At 40.3% G+C, this 23,491-nt stretch overlaps 2 protein-coding genes across 2 annotated transcripts; one reads left to right on the top strand and one right to left on the bottom strand.

Annotated features, from left to right (window-relative positions):
* The first annotated feature begins 5,776 nt into the window (after positions 1-5,776).
* On the top strand, positions 5,777-12,334 carry pold3 (polymerase (DNA-directed), delta 3, accessory subunit). Its single transcript, XM_083928906.1, has 12 exons — positions 5,777-5,887; positions 6,558-6,613; positions 7,189-7,288; positions 7,405-7,444; positions 7,627-7,759; positions 8,533-8,788; positions 8,896-8,968; positions 9,160-9,310; positions 10,473-10,576; positions 11,209-11,294; positions 11,720-11,801; positions 11,892-12,334. The coding sequence occupies exons 1-12, from the start codon at positions 5,831-5,833 to the stop codon at positions 12,095-12,097; spliced, it is 1,344 nt and encodes a 447-aa protein (XP_083785032.1). The 5' UTR covers positions 5,777-5,830; the 3' UTR covers positions 12,098-12,334.
* A 2,057-nt stretch (positions 12,335-14,391) lies between these two features.
* LOC310957839 (sodium- and chloride-dependent GABA transporter 3-like) lies at positions 14,392-21,903 on the bottom strand (the record flags this gene model as incomplete). Its single annotated transcript, XM_083928573.1, has 14 exons — positions 14,392-14,502; positions 14,748-14,918; positions 15,935-16,035; positions 16,960-17,062; positions 17,175-17,312; positions 17,595-17,707; positions 19,290-19,414; positions 19,567-19,670; positions 19,924-20,054; positions 20,174-20,310; positions 20,913-21,009; positions 21,260-21,397; positions 21,514-21,648; positions 21,747-21,903. 14 exons carry the CDS (start codon positions 21,901-21,903, stop codon positions 14,392-14,394), a joined length of 1,761 nt encoding a protein of 586 aa, XP_083784699.1.
* Between the last annotated feature and the right edge of the window lie 1,588 nt (positions 21,904-23,491).

The raw sequence follows: 23,491 nt of genomic DNA, 5'->3' as shown, positions 1-23,491 counted from the left end.
GGCGGGCGTCCCCCTGTCCCTTTGCACACCGGGTACATCTTATTAAGATGGTCATTCTACCAAAGTTTCTGTATCTTTTTCAACATCTCCCAATTTGTCTTAATAAATAATTTTTTACTAATCTACACCAATAGTGAATAAACCACACGGTATCAAAAAACAGATTCATTCACATATGAAGGGAGACTAGCATTCCCTATTTTCCGCCACTACTTCTGGGATTGCAACATCGATAAACTTTTATATTGGCTCCCCGGTGGAGTAACAGACATCTGCCCACCATGGGCTCATACCGAGATAACATCTTCTTCCTGCTCTTTGCACTCAACGATTTGCTTAAGCTCCCCATAACTGCCTAATCTGGTTGTCCTTAATACCATTACAATTTGGATCCAGTTCAGGAAGCGGTACGTTTTGCAAAGGGCTTCAATCCTTGCCCCAGTTTCTCCCTTTCTGCACTGACCCTGCATTCCGCATTTCTCTAGAAGCATCCGCGAGCATGAAGTTTGTCAGGGGCAGGAATAAGAAGTGGCATCTCTTTTGTGCAGGGTTGGGCTGGTTTACTTTGGCCCCATTAGGTCAAACCACAGATCCACTTGAGCTAACCAGACGGCTCAGTGGGACACTCAGATTACTCTGGTGTGACATTAGCAGGGTTTGGGTTCAATAGCAGTTCACTGATTCTAAACCAGGAAATTAAATGTCCCACTTGAATCTAAATAGTTTGAAATTTAATAAAAACGCATTAGCTTTTAATGTTCAATACTGAACTGATTTTCGTTTTACTGGACATTGTTCTCATTTACTAGTCATCTAAATTACCTATCAAATGTTTCTTGATTTTCCTGATGGATAAAATTATTTATGAAAATCTAAAAAATGTTCTCAATATATTTTTCCAAAAATTGTACTGAGCCAACCAACTGAGCTTAGAAATCGAACAAAAATGAAGAATTTAAGCAAATTGAAGGCATACTCTGATTTTTTTTTCTAATACAACATGAAGGGTGCTTCACGTAGATCTGACAGCTGTATCAGTGTATTTATATTGTAGTGATGTATTTTCTAACTCAGCTGTGCTTCAGACAAACCCATCATGTACTGACAATGGGCTGAAAGCAAAGCGGTTACAAAGGCAAGTCTGACTCCTGTTCAATGAGGAAATACAAAGAAAATCACACTGGCTTTGGTCCTTTATCTCGATCAACTCTGATCCATCTGAGGATTTTAGCTTTTCTCTTCTCGGTGAGACAATGATTCTCTTCACCATTAAGGGAATATTTTTCCCTTCTCTGCCGTACGTTGCTGCCCTTCTTTTTGACATTTCAGTTAGAAGTTGGCAGTCTAATCAGCTTCTCAGTGAACTGAGTTCCTTCAATCTAAATATTATATGAGATCACTTGAAGGCAAAAACAGTGAGCACACACCTGAATTAACCATCGAATGTGAAGCGTGTGATCTTGTGTCGTGGTTTAGACATTGGAACGTTTTGTACCCACAGTATTTCTCTCACCTGCACATATAATAACTACATTTAACTCCATTTGTTCAGACTTCGGGGGTTAATACACATACAGTAACTGTTGCTTATTGAACAAGCCTGGATAATGAGACTCATGCCAACCTCCAGATGCACCTGATGTTCTCACCATCCAAATCTCCTCTTACCCGGGTGTTCTGAGTGATGAAGTCCACTTGATCGTAATTGTTTATTAGCATGTGGTAACGCACACTAAACACCATATGAGGGCAGGGGATGTGCCATGAACAAACACTCTAACACATGACCAAGATCTGGAGACGTCAACAAGAAAAGGCAGTTAAAAAGAAAGTGAAATTGTTGTCTTAGATAAATCTAAACAAAGTAAACAAGATTTTCAGTACCGGTGTTACATTCATTCATCTTCAACCGCTTGTCCCTGTCGGGGTCTCGGGGGCTGGAGCCGATCCCAGCTGACATCGGGCGTGAGGCGGGGTACACCCTGGACAGGACGCCAGTCTATCACAGGGCACATAGAGACAAACAGAGACAGACAACCATTCACACCTACGGGCGATTTGGAGTCATCAATGAACCGAACACGTGCACGTCTTTGGACTGTGGGAGGAAACCGGAGAACCCGGAGAAAACCCACGCAGACACGGGGAGAACATGCAAACTCCAAACAGAAAGGCATATAAACATATATTAATAAAACATGATAATATAATATATATAATATAATAATAATATAAAACAATCCCAATTTTATTATATGATATTCATTATTTATATGTTTTTATGTTTTCACAAATTCAAGTTACATAAGCAGTCATTGGCATGAAAAATATATGATAATGGGCTCCCTTCAACAATAGGCCTCTCATTAAATATGTATTTAAAAATTTTATTACACACGTAAAAGCCAAATGACCGTATAAGACATATTAGTACAATTGGATAATAGGGCTAAATATAACCATGGTAAAGTATAATATGTAGACTGTATGTGCAAATGAATCAACTGAATCAACTGAAAGTGAACAGAATGTAAACAGGTATCTAGTAAATGTGTATAATGAGAAGTGTGTGGTGTGAACAGCTTGTATAAACATTTGGTATATATAAGATTGTAAGTGACATTATGGAAAACTAATCAAACTTATGTTAACTTGCATTGGACAAACAATGTGTGGACTGTGAAAACGAGATGTTTTTCTCTTATCTTGGTACACTCACCTAAGAGAGGAGCAAAAATAACAAAGCATCCCAGAAAATAAGAACAAATCCTGGATACAAGAAAAAATATGAAAGATGTTTATTCATATACCTCTTCTTTTTTTTTTTTAAAGATTCTTTTTTGGCAGTTTTTCAAGCCTTTTATTACATCAGGACAAACAGGAAATGGTGAGAGAGAGAAAGTAGACACGCAGCAAGGGGCCACAGGTCAGAGTCAGACCCGCAGCCTCTGCCTTGAGGACCTTCAGCCTCTTTACATGGGATGGCTGCTCTAACCACTGTGCGACCAGCCACCTAATGTATCACTTGTTGCACAAGACCCACTAATTATTTTTGGCTCAGAATTTAAAGTTGTCCCAGGATGACAACAGTGCAACAAAATGCTTGTTCACAGGTTTGTGCTTTATTTTTTCTTTGCGTGCAGACCCAGTTTATATTGCACTGGTGGGAAATCTATACCACTGAGCCATCAATGCTAAGGACAGACCTTTTAATCTGCTTTATTTTAACAGGTTGTAATATTGAAATGCATGCAGAACCCCCTAGGTGGGAACCTCACCACTGAGTGATCAATGATGTGTTGTTGTGGTTGAAAGGGCAGGTGTTGTTATTCTTCTCTGATAGGATTGAGGGGGAAAGGTTATTGCATTTTCTTGGAAACAAATATTGGCCTCCTGCGTGGAAGCTGAGCTGCTACTCAACCACCATGGTAAACTACATTGTTATTACAATAAGGGGTGCCATTAATGGGGCCCCCGGAGACCTGTCAGCATTATTATTTTGAGTTGGTACATCACAATGGCCATGCATAATGAACCTGACACTGCCTCATTTGTTGGTCTTTTACTTGTCAGACATTTGACAAATGCTGTTTCGAAATGTGTTGTTGTTGCTCATAATTGTCACATCAGTCAGCAGATCAACTCCTGTATGTAGTAAAATCATGCTCGCCATCAATATGTATGCCTCTGCTCATCCTCATACGCATATTTGTAAACTGTACTGAAACAGATTCACCACAACAAGTGATGTAGAGGCAGTTTTACAGGTCTCATTTCCATAAATGAATCATAATAAGCTTCCCCTGATGTAGACAAATGATGACAAGCAGTGGAACCAAAGTTACAATTGATGATGAAGTCACTGAAGGTTTAATATATCGGCATTGTCGTTCCTAAATATCTCTGTCACAGCAGCTCATTCAAATTCAAGATTCATGCCGTTGTGATGCACTAATAAGTGCTTCTGGTCTCTTTCCTGCAGAGGAGGCACTTTTTCTTCATTTAATTGAACTTATTCCCATTCCCTGGCCGGTTGAATCCTCTATTTAAAACAATTTAAAAGGAGTGGTTATTATTCATTAACCATTTTATGATCTTTCATCCAACATCGTCAGCATTTTTAATTTCTTTCAAAGGGCCCGTTTGCATGAGAAAAGCCCTGCAATGATCCAGAAACAGCACGACTTAATAGAAGGAACTCAAGGTTCACAAACCTCCATCATGGTGATTGAAATGTGGGGATGGGGAATGACATGCAACAAATGTCCCTCATCTACATCAAACTAGGGACTTTGTAATTGATGTGCTGTGACTTTTGTGAGCTTGAAATAGTTGAATGCAAGTTACAAAACAACTGGAGGGAAGATAAAATGTTATCCCTCTTGTGTTAAAGTCACAGGAAAGATTTAGTCTTTGAATGGTTTGCTGCTGCTGCTGCTGCTGCTGCCAGCTGACACTTGGTGGAGTTTTGTTCACATTTTCTTCTTTACAAATGTTTTTATTTCATCACTTTTCTTATTTATGCGTCAGTTCTAGACCCTCAGTTGCCATATTGTTTGGTGGCATGTTGGCTTCACAACATTGCAGGCAGAGATGAATAAGATGAAAAAAATCAGTCTGTGAAATAACTCATATGATCCACAGGAAACACAATTTCTTACCATGACATACAGTACAGCACATTAATCACAGAATGTCTTGCTATATTGAAATGTAATGACAAGTGCCCAGAGATATGAAAATAATAAAAGCGACATTTACTCAAGTAAGAGAACATTTACTAAAGAAGTCTTACATCAGAATGGGCTCATCAAGGGATAAGGGTTTGTACAAGTCCTGGTGGAAAGGCCTCTTAGATTTTTATTACACACAGATCAGTGGATGGATCTAAAGGTTGAATACATTGAGTAAATCCTCTGAAACTGTTAAGACGCACATTCTGTATATCTGAAATGTCAGATATAAGCTGCTATTTTAGAGATGCTTAAAACAACAGCGTGTGATGAGCTTTTCCCTGTAAAATCTTCATCTACCTGTACAAAAGTACCTTTGCTTCTCTAATATGCAGTACAAAAAAGTAAGTCTGCCAAAATGGACCGGCTCAGGTAAAAAAGCCTATGATTATTATTATTATTATTATTATTATTATCATTATCATCATCATCATCATCATCATCATCATCATCATCATCTTCAGCCTCTTATCCGGGGTCGGGTCGCAGGGGCAGCAGCTTTAGCAGGGGACCCCAAACTTCCCTTTCCCGGGCCACATTAACCAGCTCTAACTGGGGGATCCTGAGGCGTTCCCAGGCCAGTGTGGAGATCTAATCTCTCCACCTAGTCCTGGGTCTTCCCCCGAGGCCTCCTCCCAGCTGGACGTGCCTGGAAAACCTCTTATTATTATATTTAAATACAGTGCTTGAGCAAACTAGATAAGCAAAACGAAGATCATTTTATGGAGAAGGGTTAAATGATAAGGCTGGTGTTTTTCTATATTTTTGTTATTGTCAAGTCCAACTTAATTTTTTATAAATAAGTCAAAAATATGTCATTTCATTCTTGTAAAGGCTTTGTAATTCCCTAACACAGTTGGGCATTGTAGCTGATAACCAAACATTATAATCAAACAGAAGTCAAGTGCGTGTGTGTTTTGATCGGTTGCCGACAGGAGTGTGTAGCCCGCGGTGACCTGTAGGGGGCGGAGTTCAGCCGCTCATCCCACCGGAAACAAGCACAGTCATGTGACACTTAACCGGAAGTAAATACACTGCGTTGCCGCGCAGTCAAACTGCTTCAACGAGACATCCACATTCACGGATAACTAAACAAAATGGACGAGCTTTATTTGGATAACATCGACGAATTTGTCAACGACCACGATAAGATAGTGAGTGTACTCTTGATTCGCGATATAACCGTCTTTATTAACGTTATTCTGGGTGAGATAATGCCAATTTACCAACGTTAGAACCGAGTTAGCTAGGGTTTGATTAACCGTTGAACTGCCTTCAAAAACAGCCTGTTTGCTGTTTACTCTCTTTCGGGGCAATTCATATACGTATCGTCACATGGCTAACAACTATCTACGATTGTTTTTGAGCTTGTGAAGAATTCGGCTTATGAGTGATCCAGAAAAAAGCTCTTGAATTAAACAAAAACGTGATTGTTTATAGCTAGTTTCAGTTAACGTGACTGCTTGTAACCGCCAATTGCACACAGGGCTGTAGGTTTATAGGCTATCAGATGTTGAATAAGAGTCGATGCTTGAAAAGTCCCAGAGGTGCTAACGGTACATATTTATCTTGTGTAATGATAGAAACAAAAAGGCTAACTTTACAAAGATGGGTAGGTTAGCTAGCTCGGTTCAAGTTACATACGTTACTGTAACGTCATAACCTTAGTAGCTAACGTTAACTGCAACTCGGCCTGACAGTCGTTACTAACTGCCTTTGTTTAAATCGTAATTACAAATAAAAATGGTAATTGTTATTGTCTGTTTCTCCCAGCTGCGACATTCATGTGGCAAGCACCAATGTGGTTGTGTTGTCTTTTAACAGGTGACCTACAAATGGCTGAGTCTCACCCTGGGAGTCCATGTCAACACAGCCAAACAGTGAGTGGTACCTCTCCTCGGGCTGTTGGTGGTGTGCAGTAATGGGGACAAACCAAATATGTATTTTCACACTAAGACTTGGATAGAAAAGCATCAGAGACTTACTTTTTACGCTAGGTGACAGGAATCTCAACCACTGCATCACCGCATACTTGTAGTAACTAATTGGATCTAGCTCTTTCTCACTCAGGACTAGAGTTTTCCGACCCTTGTTCAACCCTTCTTTTGTCATTCAGCTGCACTTTCTTCCTTTATAAATACCTGTTTATGTGTGGGGAAAAGGCTTACACGTGAATTTTGTGTTTATTGCATGGCCCTGGGTCTACTGGCACCTTTTCTAAGGGTCTTACAGTATGTACTGACATGTATGTAAAACATAACCGCATGCTGCAAGTGGATAAGTGTGGAGGAAGTTATGCAGGTCATGCGTGATGTATCAATATGAATTATTTTGGATTACACTGTGTCATGATGATGTCGCTCCCCATTACCAATATAATTAAAATCAGAGTTAATACGGTAGCTGAGAACCTTTTTATAAGACTTAAACAATTAAAATGTATGTCTCTTTTCAGAATGCTTTACCATTATTTGGATCACAAGAGGAAGGAAAGTTCTGCTCAACTCCATGCCACCTATCTGGTTTCGGGGAAGTGTGTGGACAATGGCCAAACGGTGAGAGAGACAATAAAATAACAAGACCAGTTTGGGTGTTTTGCACAAAGTATGCAAAGATTTAATCCTATTTTGTGTTGTGTTGTGTTGTGTTGTGTTGTTCTCCTTCCTTTCAGAGTCACAAGGTGTCAGTGGTCAAAGAGGACCAGTTAGAAGGTGTGTAAATATGTTTCCTAGATCACCGGTGTTTACTCTGTAACTGTGCAGCGTTATTGGCTGTTTGTAGCTGTTGCTTTTAGCCTCTTGGTTGCAAACTTAAATTATACTTGTTTTTTGGTTATTATCTGTGTTCGTCAGTATGTTTATTTACATCTGACCTCTGGTGTTTTCTTTTACAGATGCCAAATCCAAGATGAGCTTAATAGTCAGTGTCCATGTCTACAGTGTTCAGAAAGCTTTACTGAAAGACAGCGGCCCCCTATACAGCGTTGACTACGATGCCGTGAAAGATAATCTTAAGAACTGCAGCAGGTTTGTAGATATCCGTATCTCCATATTTTTGCTTACAGGTTCTCTGTGTGACTTTCAGAAAGCCCTTGTTAGCGACGGTGGTCATTGGGAAGTTTTGATAATCGATGAATCTGTTGATTATTACTTCAACTAACGGATTTGTGTTTAGACATCACTGCCCTCTCTGCATGGGTTGCCGTAGTAACAACGTAGTCACCCGTAACAATGCAGCTATGCTGGTGTTCTGGCACTGCTTTCATGGAAGCATGAGCTCGCTAACTAGCATGAGCTCGCTAACTAGCTAGCCCACTGCTAGAAGAAGAAGAAGAAGAAGAAGAAGAATTCCTTTATTCCTTCCGAAAGGGGATGTTCATTTTTTTTTCACTCCGTTATTTTATTAATAATCACGTTACACGCACATACATGCCAAATTATACACACATGCACAAACAGGAACTTTATACATGCAATTAATGGAGCGATGTCAGAGCGAGGGGGCTGCCAAATGGATCGCAACCCCAGCAAGTGGGGGTTCAGTGCCTTGCTCAGCAGCACCTCGGCAGTGCCCAGGAGATGAACTGGCACCCCTCCAGCCACCATTCCAGGATTTTTACCACCAAAGAGTGGAACAGGGTTTTGTTGTACCACCACAACTGTGTACTGTAGTTCAGGGTAGTAGTAGCTTGTAAATAAAGTAGCCCGGCAGCAGTCCACAGGTTTCAGAGAGAAAGAAAGAAAAATATATTTAATTGTTTTCCTGAAAGTGTTGACTTGTTCCCTTTGTTTGTTTGCAGATACAGTGCGATCCGCTGTGCCAGCGCAGTGCCCATGTCTTCTCTGGAGCTGCACCAGGCAAGAGATATCCAGCAAGCTCCTTCACCTCAGCCTGAAAACAAAAAATCTGGAATGAATGGGGTTGCAAATATGGCTTCAAAACCTCCCACCAAGCCACAGAAAGGCATCATGGGAATGTTTGCAAATAAGACTGCCCCTAAGGACCAGGGCAGTAGCAAAGAGGTTAAGTCAGAGCAAAAGGAGGATACACCAGTGGTAAGGCTTGGTGGTTCATTTGTGTGATAAACTGCTGTTTACAAAGCAATGAGCTACGGTAGCAGAGTGACTGCTGTAGTTTTATATTACTGCGTTTGGAATTTTAGGTTGATGCCCCCAAAAGCAAACCAGCCACAAAGGCCAATCCTATGGTGAACTTCTTTGGGAGCCAAGCAGCAAGTGAGTAACGTCATCACCTCATTACCTTTAGATAACCCCTAACAGACAGTAAATGCTTGAACCAAGGAATTTTGGCATGACAGGCAAGCACGACTCGTGTTTTAAAAATGCAATGGCATTTAAAAAACTTTAAAAAGTGTGGGCTGGTGTGCTGACTGTATCTAATCACTGAACTCTCCTCACTTCTTCAGAGAAGTCCGACAAAACTGTGAAGCAGGAGGAAGCAGCACAGTCATCATCCTCAGCAGAGCAACAACATCAGAGTTCACCGCCTGAAAAAAAAAGGGCTGCTGTTGCTGCTGCAGTCGAGCCGCCTAAAGACACCAAGAAAGACTCCAGGAGGTAGGGCTGTGTGTGAGTGTTCAGGTGAAAAGGCTTTGAGTATGGATTATTTCAGATTAAATAATTGATTTCATAGTGATGAAGGACGTGGTTCACCAAAGTCAAATATGGCTATAAATACACTGAAGGATCTATGGCTATACCACTGCTGTGCTAGCATGTTTTTTTAAATAACCACAGCACTTCAACAAAAACCTTTATATTGTGGGGAAAAAAAGTGATCAAAATTAGAGAACAGATACCAGTTATTGGTGTTAATCTGGTTACTTTGCAAAGATGGGCGAGCTGCTCTAAGGAGACTAAAACCCTGAGACAGCAGGTTGTCCAGATGAAGGCCAAAGGGATGATCCTCTCAGCCATCACAGAGAGGTTGGGCGTTCACAGTCGGCGATTTTAAAATCGAAACTTTATAAGGACACAGATTCATTGATCCACATAAAACAAGTGCACAGGAAGGATGGAGGACATGTTTATGCAAAGACTCAGAATGGGGAATTAGTTCAACACTGCAGCTGAAGTTGCTCCCCAGTTCAGTGCTGAACAGGACAAGGATCTGTCTCGGCACAAAGTGTCTCACCATTTAAGACAATTGACTGTAAGCCTATTCTGCAGTGACCAAAGCTCTCATCAGCAGAAAGAATACAAAGGCTAGACTTGCCTTTGCTGAGGAGAATGTTTTGTGGATAGAGGAGAACTGGTCCAGAGTGACTTCAGTGATGAGAGGACGTTCAGTTTATTTGGGTCTGATGGGAAACATTATGTTTGGTGTAGGACTGGAGAAAGACTGAACCCAAAGTGTGTAAAGAAGTCAGTAAAATTTGGAGGAGGAAGCGCCAAAGTCCAGATCTGTGATGTCCTGTGGGCGCAGATGTGCTGAAGTCATTCAAAGCTGTGGCCTCTACACTTCCTATTCATTTTTGAATCTTATAGCCCAAAGAAAACATTGTTTAAATCTTCTCTGCTTACACAATGGTTACAGTTCTCTCATTTTGCTCACAAATTTATTTATTTCTACAAAATAAAGGTTTTGTTGAAGTGCCTTGGTTGTTTGAAAATTATGCTACAGTAGTGGTATAGCCACAGTGGATTGTTATGTATTAATAATTTGTTTTCCAATTATGATCTCCTGTGTATATTCAAATAAGTCTTCCTCTTGTTGAAGCAAATCTAAGCGAATTGAGGATTCTGACAGCGAGGAGGAGAAAATGGACAAGAAAAAGAGACGAAGGATTAAGAAGCCTGAACCAGACAGCAGCGATGAAGATGGTAAGCCATCTACTTTCAATTCAATTTACAGTGCCAGATCATAACACATAAGTTATCTCAAGACACTTAACATATAGAGTAGGTGAAGACCACACTCTGACGTATTCATGATTTACAGAGACCCAACAATTCCTCTATGAGCAGCAACAAGTCGCACTAATTATACTAATTATATTATACAGTATTTATTCAGCAATCTCGTGCACACAGCGGCCACGGAAACCTTCCTTTTAACAGCAGGAACGTCTAACAGACCCAGCTCAATGGAGGACGGACATCTGTCTTGAGCAGTTGGGAAGGAAGAAAGATAAGACAGGGAGACAGACAGACGATCCTAGAGATGCAAACAACCACAAAAGTAACAACTATATTAATACCTATAGTAATGTGAATATGGCTCTCAGCAGGAAACCGGTGGATTGCTTACTCCAGGTAGGGAATGAGTACTTACCCCAAGTGAAGGAGTTCAAGTACCTCGGGATCATGTTCACGAGTGAGGGGACGATGGAGCAAAAAGGATTTTGACAATTGACCACAGGGAAGGGAGAGCGGGAAGCGACTGTGAAAAGGAGTAATTTCAAAATCCTTTTTAAGAGAAATTATAGAAGACTAATCGCTGTTCACCTCTTCAGTCATTCCAGATTCTCCACAGCAGATGAAAACAAGAGAACCATCACCAAGTCCTAAGAAGGAAGTCGTGTCCGTTTCACATTCACATGTAAGTGTCAGTATTGCAGTGTTGATGTGATATCAGACAAAAGTCAAGGAAATATAAAATCCATTTATTCCACTGATTGTGCTTTGCAACCAACAGGGAACAGAATCCCTGCACCGGATTTTGAACCATTCCGAGCAATTAAACCAAAAATAAATCAGTCAGGAGCCTGGGAAAAAAAACACTTCCAAACTGCAACAGGACGATAGCTGGTGTTCACCATCAGTGGTGTCCATTGTGCAATGCCCTTAGTTGCCGAAATAAATCCTTGATTTAAATGGTTCTGTGCCAAACTGGTTTAAATCGTTTTGAAGGGAACCGGTTTAAGAAACCACTCGAAAAGTGCTATAATGTACTTTTGATGAAAAGTTTATGTACACTGAATATTTAACTGAGAATTCACATTTTTCTGTCTTTTTTTCCAACAGCAGGGGAACTCTGAGATGAAGACGAGGAAGAGGAGACGAGTCCTGAAATCTCAGACCTTTGTAGACGAGGAAGGATGCATCGGTATGAAAGGCAGACAGACGACTGAAAATCTTGATCTAGATTAAGTTTGTTCGATGCATACTGCATGTAATTCTTGTTTTTTCCCCACAGTGACTGAGAAAGGCTACGAGAGTGAATCGTACTCTGAAACAGAAGATGACGTTCAGGCCACCAAACAAGCTCCGAAAGTTCCCGTCCCTGCAAAAGTACCGGCGAGTAACAAACACGACGAGAAGAGAAGTCAGAAGAAAACATCCGCAAATGTAAACAAAGGATCTAAACAGGCGTCAATTATGGGATTTTTCCAAAAGAAGTGATGGAGGACAGCGTCGGACCCTTTTCTTCTCCCCCGAGGAACAACAAGCACTGCTGCAGACTCTCTGCAATGCTCTTTTGGTAAAAGTGGAAGCTGAAGCGCATCACGGGGACAATTATGGAATGCAAATCACTTCTCAAAAGGACCAACTCCATGGACAAGTCCAAAGCAGGATGACGACCATTTTATTTTTCACCTTACCATCACCAGCTGTGAATACATGTTCTAGTCAATAAACATTAAATACTAAAACAAAAAGTGTTTCTCCTCTGAATAGACTCAAGGATGTGTGTAGAAGGTTGACATGGTTTATGACTGTAGCATACAGAAATACAGTAATTAGCTGTTACAAGAATAAAGCAGATCCTTTATTATTAATTAATTAATTAAGGGATGCACCAATGTTTTCTATTTTATTTTAGGTTAGTCATACAAGTGTAACCAAATGGCATTTCAAATAAGTTACACTACTGACTGGCTCTGAATCAATTGGTTTAAAACCTCAAATTAACCATCTTGGGCCAGTGTAATCTAATTCAATTTCAATTCAATTCAATTTTATTTATAGTGACAAAACATAACAGAAGTTAGCTCAGGTCACTTTACAGAGTAGGTAAAGACCACACTCTATGACTTATTTATGATTTACAGAGACCCAACAATTCCCCCGTAGAGTACGGTGGCAAGGAAAACCTTCCCTATAACAGACAGGAACGTCAGACAGACCCAGCTCTGTGGAGGACGCACATCTGTCTGCACCGGTTGGGGAGGAAGAAAAGGAGAGAGAAAAGACAGAGACAGACACACTTCCAGTAACTATAATAATATCCACAGTAATGTGAATATGACTTATATGTTATGGCAGTTAATACAGCAGAATAGTAGAAACAAGCACAGCTAAGGTTATAGATTATAAGAGTAGCAGGAAGCGTCATGCAGGACCACGGCAGCAGGCACCACCACGATCAGCAGAGACCTGCGAGACGACAAAGCACAAACAACTCTGGGGAAGAAGCTGAATTAGTAACATGCATTGATGAGACATGAATGATACAAACAGAGAGGAGAGAAGCTATCTAGTCCAGAATGTATCAGCAGCATGTTAATAAATCATTGTGTGGGTTCAACCTACGCGTGAACACTCAAACTTCAGTGCCGATCTGGAGAGTCGAGTATCCTCACTACAGTCATAAGAGCTGGGATGGCAACGAATGATTATTTCCAGTATCTGTTTTTTTTTCATTTCATCATTCACTTCGAAATATTAGAATCAACTCGCATGCTTTGTTGGACCAACCGTCCTAAAAACCCAGATCATCAATTTATCATTTATAAACAGCACAAACTCACGATCATCCGTGGACTGTTTGGCATTGTGCTCGATAAAAAATAAAGTTATGTATTTCTGAGGCATCTTTGGGTGTTTTAGGTCTTTTCAACATTACACACCTCCATAACGAGCGCTTGTTCATGCACAGGTGGTGTTCATCGAGGTAACGCGGGTCATTTAAACGTTACCTGAAGTTAGGTGTGTTTGCTGATGTTGATGTGGCACACTTGTAAGAACCCACCTTATGAAAAAAAGTATGAGAAAGTTAAGATAATCAAATATTCGTGCATGATCCACGAGTGGGAAATTGAGTCAATAAGGGTCAATCAAGAAAGATGAAGAAACAGTAAGATTGGCCTCTCCATGTGAGTTTAATCCAAATCATTTCCTTGCGAGGAAGCTGTCTTCCAGACGCATGCACAAACGGCTCCCGTCTGCAAGATCGCCCCCGAGGTCCGGTTCTGTAGAGTTTAAATACAGATACTGCAAACAGCCCAGCTGCCATGAGGTTTAAGTGGCACAAGGGCGACTCGTCCTGTGCTTTGAGTTACACAGAGTCATAATTATAAATTTCACTGAGTCATAATTATAAATTTCAGTCCCACTTGTATAACAGGATAAAGGGAAGTATCTTCACAAGGTATACAGGGCTGTACATCGCATGCAAAGATAAAGAAAACTTCTGCATCACAAGGAGATAAAGAATGTTTTTACCCTTATTTTAAAACCCATGTTAATCGTAATCCCAGTCAAGTTTCACAGAGATGGTGCACCCCGTGATGTTGCTGATCTCCACCTTGTGCCAGCTTGATGTCTTTGAAATAGTCAATCAGTTTTAATTGTTGTCGTTTGAGCTTGATATCCCAAACTACTACTATTACTTCTACTGCTACTAGCAACACTACATTGAAGCTTATATGACATCTGAAATGTCTAGTTAACGTGACTGCGGGTCATATTAAACATCACGTCATTGGAGACGTCGTCAGCCCGACTGTTGCTCCCTCTTCATTCAGGTTTACGCTTTCCTTCTGCCAGGCTACATCTTCAGCAGGACGACAAAGGATGGACAAACGCTGGGATGCAGGAAAGAACGAGATAAGAGAGTAAGCTTACGCACAAATGTCACAATCATAATAAAAGGTAAAGTGAGCACTATTGTGCAGGGGACACTGAAGTGATTTTGATTAATACAAATTTACCACATGAAGTATATTCACATCTGTCCACCTGTCATGCACTTCTTGAATAGGTTATGAGGATACTGTTGGGGTTTTGTTTTGTTGTTGGCACTTCTCATGATAGAGGATTTCAAACTGACCTGTCTGAAGGATCCTGCTGTCCAACACATCTGCCCAGCTGCCCACAGTGGCACCATGAGAACAGAGGAGAGGGACATGGTCCATCCGAGTGTGTGTGCCCAATCAGGATAAATGTACCAGTCATTGATCTTAATGTATTTGTAATCAACCAGGTAAAGAATAAAGGAAATCTGTGAGGATTACAAAACAAAATGTGAAATAAATGTGTTATTCACTGTTAAACAGCGTGAGCAGAGTGTAGGGCTGATAATGCAGCTGGACACGTGAATTGTTTGAATAATAGTTTGCCTCCTGTGCATTTAGGCATTAATGGCATTATAAAATGCAGAATTTAACCGACTAAAAATCTAGCAATAATAACAAGGTCAGAAACAGCTGTAATTTGTTGAATTCATGTTGTTTTATCCACAAGTAGTCAAGGCTTATGTCATCACGTGAAGGGTCACATGATAGGGCCACTGCAAATCAGGGAATGACTGACAAGCGCAACCCTGGAGTTTTCTTACTAAAATGGGGTCAGCAGCTCTTCCCAAGGTCTCCGTTTTAGGGACTTGGAAACGCGGGAGTAGTTTGGACGCCGGGCACAAGCAGAACAAGAAATATGCATCTTAAAACAAAATTGTTATCAGCGTGGACATAGCCTAAGACTTTAATTGCAGCAACGTTAATTACAACAGACTAAATGTGGACTTGTACTTAGGGACTTGTACTTATTGTGGCAGGACGGTCTCATCTTTGTTCGGCAACACTCACCCTTAGCTACCACCTCGCCACATTATTAAGCGCATTTCTAGCTTAGAGGGCTATCGAAGGTTAGTCACATTTTTCCAGCTGATGATGCTGGTAGGTGGATATGTAAAATTGAAGGTTTTCATTGCCACTGTGCACAAGATTGCTTCATAAATACTGTGTATAGATGTTGCAACTTGCTGCTGCTCATGGAGGAATTGCTGGGTCTCTGTAAATCATAAATGAGTCATAGTGTGGTCTAGACCTAGCCTTTATGTAAAGTGTCTGTAGATAACTTTTGTTTTGATTTGGCACGATAAATAAAATTGCATTGAATTGACATATTCAAATAAAGTCAGCAAGGAAATTCCTACGGTTAAGAAAAGTACAGTATGTGAAATCCTTGGTGACATTTGAGGAGGGCCAAACATAAGGTGTAACAACGTTTGTTACTCACCAGTGACAGCAGAGGAATGATGTATTTCCAGCACAGTTTAAAGAAAACCGATGCTCTTTGTCCTGTCATGTCCTCAATGATGTTAGCAAAGCGGTCAGCCCCTGATGGAAGTTCAGATTTTAAAATGTTATATTTATTTGAATTATACTGCAAAATACTGATATTGAGACAAGAGTGTGATCAAGACAGCAGTGCAATCTGTTCAATGAATTAATAGATTTGTTCAGATTCAGATAATGGGTCCAAAGCTATGTTGTTTAGTTTATAGTAAATATTTTCAAAATAGAGTGTTTAAAAAGAGTATTTCTCTTATGGAAATTACTTGAAAACTCTCCCTCAGATACAGGGAGTTGTTGTTGTTGTTGTTTTGTTTAATTGGCAATTTTCTTAACTATGTATGATTCTTATTTCTAAAATGTAAAGATTTTGCAATTAAAGATACAGTTTTGGATCTTACCATATCTCAATCTAGAATTATATCTTTCAAGATGAGTACCAAAGATTAAATCAGTGTTTCCATTAGCAAAATGAAGTCATCCATGTGTGCTAAAGACCCCTTTCCAATCAAACTTTTTCAACTAGACTGTTTCATTTCAGGTTTTATGCCTTTTCCAGGAAAAAGAACATCATGGATAAAACATGAATAGGGATCCAAAACCAATCTTAACCAACATGTTATCTGAATAACATACATTTAAAAGCTGAACATAGTAAACACTTTATACTCATTATGAGAGGAGTTCCGCAGGGAAGCATTCTGGGCCCTATCCCATTTTCTTTGTACCTGCTCCTTTCGGGCAACAACATCGGTCATCAATGCCGCACACTTATGCTGTTTACGCACAATTGTATACCTCTGCTATCCCCAGTGCTTTATGTGCTTGTATTGCTGGTCTTGTCTACTTTATTATCTGGATAAGCAAAAATAGAAAGACTGTCTGACTATCATGGTATTCTTTTTCATAGATAGCCGAAAACACATACACAAAATGAATTAAGCTAATTCGTGAATGTGTTTTACTCACCGAAAACCCATCCCATAGCCAGGCATTGACATACAGCCATAAAACTCTGACAAGCTCTGGTGCAACCGTAATAATCAATAAGCTGGAATATGTAAATTCCTCCCTAGAGGAAAGGAACAACAATTGAATATTAGACATAATTTTGGAAAACTTTCAAAGCATCTGTGCATTAAATATGTTTCCTGAATATGCTTTTACGTCAACATTTTATTCACCTCAGTGACCAGGGTCAGATGCAGGAGGAAGAAGGACAAACAGATGACAAGGACAAAGATCTCTTGCCTCACTGGTCTACGCAACAGCTTGGGAAACAAGTCGCTCACAGAGGTGACAACACTTTCCACTGTCACAAACTGTTGGCAAATGAAAGGAGCAGGTAGTCGGATTGCTGTATGTACAAGTGTGGAAAAGTTTACAAAAGCACATATCCAGACCATAAATACTAGGTGCAAGGAAGAAAAATGTGTGTAAGTTTGGAAAAAAAGTCACTACACTAGATGATGTTCCCATGGCACAAATGTTTATTAAATTACGACCAAGGTGAAGTTTTGAGCATTCTGATGTTCCAATCCAAATGTGTCATGGGAGCATTAGCTAGCGTTCAGACTCAAATGCAATTAATCAATCATTCTTACATGTGTGTCAGTACTTAGCAGAATAAGCATCAGGAAGAAGCAGACACTCCACAACTGAGGCAAAGGCATCATAGCTGTTGCCTGAGGATAAGCAATGAAGGCCAAACCTGGACCTGTGTGTTAACAATAAGAAAGTTGAGTCTCAAATGCATATACACTGGAAATCAAAATTATCGAACAAATTATAAATACTTGATTTATTCTGAAATATTGTTGTTTTTTATTGTTCAGAATTTGATAGAATAGCCGCTGTAGCTATACCACTGCTGTCCTAACATGTTTTTTTAAATAACCAAGGCACTTTAACAAAATCCTTTATTTTGTGAAAAAAAACTGTGAGCAAAAATACTTTCAGATACCTCCCAGTGTTAATCTGGTACCTGGTGACAATTTACTTATTTGTTGGACACGCCTTATTTATCTGGCAGCTCCACTGGTTACTTTGCAAGATGGCAAGCCGCTCTAAGGTGACTGAAACCCAGCAGGTTGTCCAGATGAACCCCAAAGGGATGACCCTAAGCCATTGAAAAAAGAGAGGTTGTGTGTTCCAAGTCTGTGATTTCAAGAATATTGAAACTTTACAAGGACACAGATTCATTTAAGTCACAATGCACGAGAGGACTTTTGATTATGCAAAGACTCTCAATGGGGAATCGGTTCAACACTGCAGCTGATGTTGCTGAACAGGGCACAGATCTATCTCGGCACACAGTGTCTCATCGTTTAAGACTTTTTGGACTGAAAGCCCACTCTGCAGTGACCAAACCTCTCATCATCAGGAAGAATAAAAAGGCTAGACTTGTCTTTGCTAAGGAGCATGTTGTGTGGAAAGAGGAGAACTGGTCCAGAGTGACTTTAGTGATGAGAGTATGTTATATTAATTTGGGTCTAATGGGAAACATTAAGTTCGGCGTAGGACTGGGGAAAGACTGAACCCAAAGTGTGTAAAGAAGTCAGTTAAATTTGGAGGAGGAAGTGTCATGGTTTGGGGGATGTTTTCTGCAGCAGGAGTTGGGCCTCTTGTACAGCTACATGGCAGGGTGAATGCAAATGTGAACCTCCTTCAGCAACATTCAGTACGTCCACTGCAATTGTCTCCCAATCAGACTAAAATTTTGATGCAAGACAATGTCCCCTATCACACTGCCAAACAGGTTAAACAGTTCCTTTAAACCAAGAATATTGAAACAATGAAATGTCCAGCCCAGAGTCCAGATCTTAACCCCATAGAGAATCTCTGGGAAATCCTTGGTGACAAAGTAATGTCTAAGAAACCCACTACAGTTAGTTAACTGTGGAAGAGACTGAAGAAGAATGGACCAAGATCAAACCAGAGCAGTGTGAGGAACTAGTGATGTCCTGTGGGCGCAGATGTGTTGAAGTCATTCAACGCTGTGGCCTCTACACTTCCTGTTCATTTTTTAATCTTATAGCCCAAAGAAAACATTGTTTAAATCTGACGCAATGGTGACTGTTATCTACTTTTTCACAAAATGAAGATTTTTGTTGACGTGTCTTGGTTATTTAAAAAAAAACATGCTAGAACAGAAGTGGCATGGCCACAGTGGCTATTCTGTCAAATTCTGAACAGTAAAAAATAACAATATTTCAGAATAAACCAAGTATTTTTAATTTGTTCTCTGATTTTTACTCCAGTGTATTTACTTGTGTCTAAGCTGTGTCTAAGAATTATACCTGACTCAGCCACAGTGTCAACAGTAACACCCTGCTTCTGAGCCATGAATCCCAGTACAGAGAAGACGACAAATCCAGCAACAAAACTGGTCCCACTATTCAGCAGACAGAGCCAAAAGCAGTCCCTAGAGGTCACAAAAGGAAAGACAATAGGTTTTGTTATTATTGTTTTGATATTTTATTCATTTATGATGAAACAGGAAGCTGGACATGATGTCAAAATCCATTTATAATCGCAATATTGCAGAAAGTTATGTGATCTCTAACTCATACTTACTTGTAACAGTTGTTGTTGTACTGATTATAGCTGCCCAGAACATTCAGAGTCCCTATAGTCAAGCTATAGGAGAAGAATATTTGAGATCCTGCCTCAGTCCAGACCTGTAATGTCAGGAAAAATAGTAACTGACTTTTCAGGTGTTGGTTATGACTAGTGCCCACAACAGGACTTATGCCCTGATTTTCAACTCGCCAACAGTTTATAGCATACTGTTTATATACAGTATAACTATCAGACATAATCTAGAAATTAAAAAAGAAAAAAAGAAAGTTGAAGCCGATTTTAAATGATGTTCTTTCTTAGTGATACTCTTAAGTTAACAATTCTTGAATATATATAAATTAAACAGTTCACCTCAAGGTTAGCCAGGTGGTTTAAATCAGGATACAGGTAAAAGTAGATCCCGTCCGAAGCTCCAGGTAAGGTCAGTCCCCTGATGAGCAGGATCAGGAGCATCACATAGGGGAACGTAGCTGTAAAATACGCTACCTAAAAAGAATTTAATTTACAATACTTACATCAGTGGGTGGTACAGTAATACTTGATGCTAAAGTTCTTTGTGAAAAATCAGTTTAGGTTAATAAAGTAGATCAAATATTTCCACAGACCTTTCCAGAAGATCGGATACCTTTCCAAATACTGAAGTAGCAGAACACCCAGCTGACCAGAAGACACAAAGCCAGCTCCCATCTAACACTGCCCAGCTCTTCAATACCTCCAGACATGCCCAGCATCCGCCGTCTGAAAGGAGGGGAAATTTGGTGAATGTTAACAAACAACTCCACCATAATTCCAGATAATACTCTGGAGTCTAGGAATCCTTTCGATAAAAAGAGAAAATATCATTATGAATTTGGGAATTAAAGAAATGATATAGTGGGGAATCCAATCCAAGCCAGGGACTTGTTCATTGTATAATGTCTGCCTCTGTGCACTCTCCAATACAGCTGAAAATGCCTAAATGAAAGCTCAAGGACGCCACGCAAAGACGTGGCAGCTGAAATAAACAAAAAACATATATGTTCTGTGCCTGCATCAGAGGAACACATAATGAATAATCTATACATGGACTCATTTTAATAACTAAATGTTGACTTTGAAAAAGGCTAAAACAAATGAATCCTTACTTAACATTACAAAATGCCGGATGGTCTGCAGTGATGTAGAGCAAATAAGAAGAGTGCAGATCATTAAATAACATTGAACGATGGTACATTTATGATACTGAAGTTTTTATCTACAACATTGTTACTGGTGCAAACACAGTCTGTGTGCAACACAGGACAAACCACTGCATATTAGTGACACAATTCTTTATGGCTCATTAAAAGAAAAAGACTTACTCCCAGAACTCATTTGCAGCAGAGGTGGTGTTGGTCAACATGGTCTGATTTGCAGTCATATTAGATGAATTGAAAGTCTGAAGACCAATGCAGTTAGCTTGGTTTGGAAACAAACAGTGTGTTACGGTAAATGTGAGAGGGATGACTGCCATACAATACAATGCTACAATGATGGTGGTTTCATTTAACCCTGGAAGGACAAATTTTTCAAAAGTCAAGTATCACCGTATTATTTACACACACATTTGCTATGCACCTTATACTAATAAGGCCACACTCTTACATGTTAGAAGATATTTGGGGGTAAAAATTCTTGTTTGCAGCGTTAATGCTTGTCAAAGTCTTACCTGTGTTCCAATCGTTCTCACAGGTGGCCCAGGGGAGCTGGGATTTGAATGAGAACACCAGATAAAAGAGAGCCCAGACTTGGACTAAAACGTAGCTGAAGTCATACATTTTCATCATGAAATATCCATATCCAATTCCTGAAATAATTGAATAAAAAATAATGGTTTAAACATGTGGAAGTAATTCAAATGCAGCTCGTCAGAAGGTATTTTTTTTACCTCTTGCTTGATTTTACATTTGTACTTCAATTCACCTTTTGCCAGTGGACACAATTTATTCCAACAAGTGATGAATCCTTCCTGGGTGCACTGACCGACTGAAGTCTCCAGTAGGAACAGAGGTATCCCACAAACCACAGCCATTAGACCATATGGCACCAGAAAGGCACCTATGAATATTACACAAACATGTTTGCAAGTCCGTCCTTTAATATCCAATCAATGTGGACATTTTATCAGTGCACTGGAAGTTGTTTATGATATTCACCTCCACCATTCTTGTAGCAGAGGTAAGGGAATCTCCACACGTTGCCCAGGCCGACCACATTTCCTGCAACAACCAGAATATACTCTGTTTTACTGGCCCACTGTCCTCTGTCTCCGGCCGTCTTCTGATTCTCTGTTTTTCTTCTTTGTCTGTTCATCTCAAGATCAAGAACTTCCTCGGCTGTGTGTTTCAGATATCATTCAGAAGAACTGCAAACTGATTTTCTGCTCCAGTTCTTGTGGATTATTTTAATTTGTCTACATCCTGGTCTCAAGACTCTTTTCAAACACAAAACTAGTAATTCTGGCGTAGTTTAAACAAAGATATTTGAGGAAGTGCCCCTTGGGGATCTAATAAATGACACACAGATCATGTGGTCTGTGAGTTGCTGATTCTTGGCTAAAGATTTATTTTTCTAACGTTTTGAATATGACTTTAGAGTTTGCATGTTCTCCCTGTGTCTGCGTGGGTTTTCTCCGAGTTCTCCGGTTTCCTCCCACAATCCAAAGACGTGCAGGTGTTCGGTTCCCGTAGGTGTGAATGGTTGTCTGTCTCTGTTCGTCTCTATGTGCCCTGTGATAGACTGGCGTCCTCTCCAGGGTGTACCACGCCTCACGCCCGATGTCAGCTGGGATCGGCTCCAGCTCCCCGTGACCCCGACAGGGACAAGCGGTTGAAGATGAATGAATGAATGAACTTTGATCTCTTGATCTCTCCCTCGCTGCATCCGACACAACCACAAAGCTTTACGTAAATGAGCGTATGGCCTAATCTGGTGACATTTAGCAGCTTTTGGAGCAAGTAGCAGCTACTTTGATCAGAAAAGAGTTGGCTACGGTGCAGTTTCTGTTTTTTGCTTCTGTTATTATGTGCTGTTTTAAATTGGACTTTATCGGTCTCAAAAATATTATTATTGAAAAACATTAATATTTTGTTAGCACAAAACCAGTCATACTGGTGTGTTAACAAAGAAGACTCAAGAATTAGGACAACTTGTAACCGCTTGAGGTGGTTCGGGCATCTAGTAAGGATGAACCCTGGGCGCCTCCCTAGGGAGGTGTTCCAGGCACGTCAAGCTGGGAGGAGGCCTCGGGGAAGACCCAGGACTAGGTGGAGAAATTATTTCTCCACACTGGCCTGGGAACGCCTTGGGATCCCCCAGTTAGAGCTGGTTAATGTGGCCCGGGAAAGGGAAGTTTGGGGTCCCCTGCTAAAGCTGCTGCCCCCGCGACCCGACCCCGGATAAGCGGATGAAGATGAGATGAGATGAGATGTAACCGCTGTAAGCAGTCCCCAGCTGATCACGCACACATGTTCTGGACGTGCCCGAAGCCTGCTGAGTTTTGGTCCGATGTATTTCAAACCCTCAAACAGGCTCTTAACACACATTTGGAACCAAATCCCCTGACTGCTCTTTTTGGGATCCCTCCGTCTAAAAATCTGCTCAGGGGCACCTGGGACCCACTGCTGGCTCTTATTAGTAATAGCCTCACTGTTACTGCTGATGATGCTGAGGACACCTCCTAATGCTTGGAAGGAGAGACCCCCCTCCACTCCCCTCCTTTTTTACATTTATTTATTTCTCTTTTATCCTTTTCTCTTTCTTGAATTACTTTATTTACTTTTTTTATTAGCTATATTTTTTACTCTATTCAGTTTCATTGTACCTTACTACATGTTATACGTTATTCAATTTAGTTGGTTACTGTGACCACGTCTGACATGGGTTGTTGGGAGGGATAGAG

This window comes from Echiichthys vipera, assembly GCF_963691815.1.
Source record: "Echiichthys vipera genome assembly, chromosome: 15".
Lineage (NCBI taxonomy): Eukaryota > Metazoa > Chordata > Actinopteri > Perciformes > Trachinidae > Echiichthys > Echiichthys vipera.
Note: the sequence above shows the minus strand (reverse complement) of the source record. Positions and strands in the feature narration are given on the sequence as shown.

What these genes read in the sequence shown, in the direction of transcription:
- pold3 (XM_083928906.1), top strand. Translation starts at nt 5,831, where the DNA reads ATGGACGAGCTTTATTTGGATAACATCGACGAATTTGTCAACGACCAC. An exon ending in ACCAAGAAAGACTCCAGGAG is followed by an intron (nt 9,311 to 10,472) that starts GTAGGGCTGTGT and finishes CTCTTGTTGAAG; the next exon opens with CAAATCTAAGCGAATTGAGG. An exon ending in TGTCCGTTTCACATTCACAT is followed by an intron (nt 11,295 to 11,719) that starts GTAAGTGTCAGT and finishes TTTTTCCAACAG; the next exon opens with CAGGGGAACTCTGAGATGAA.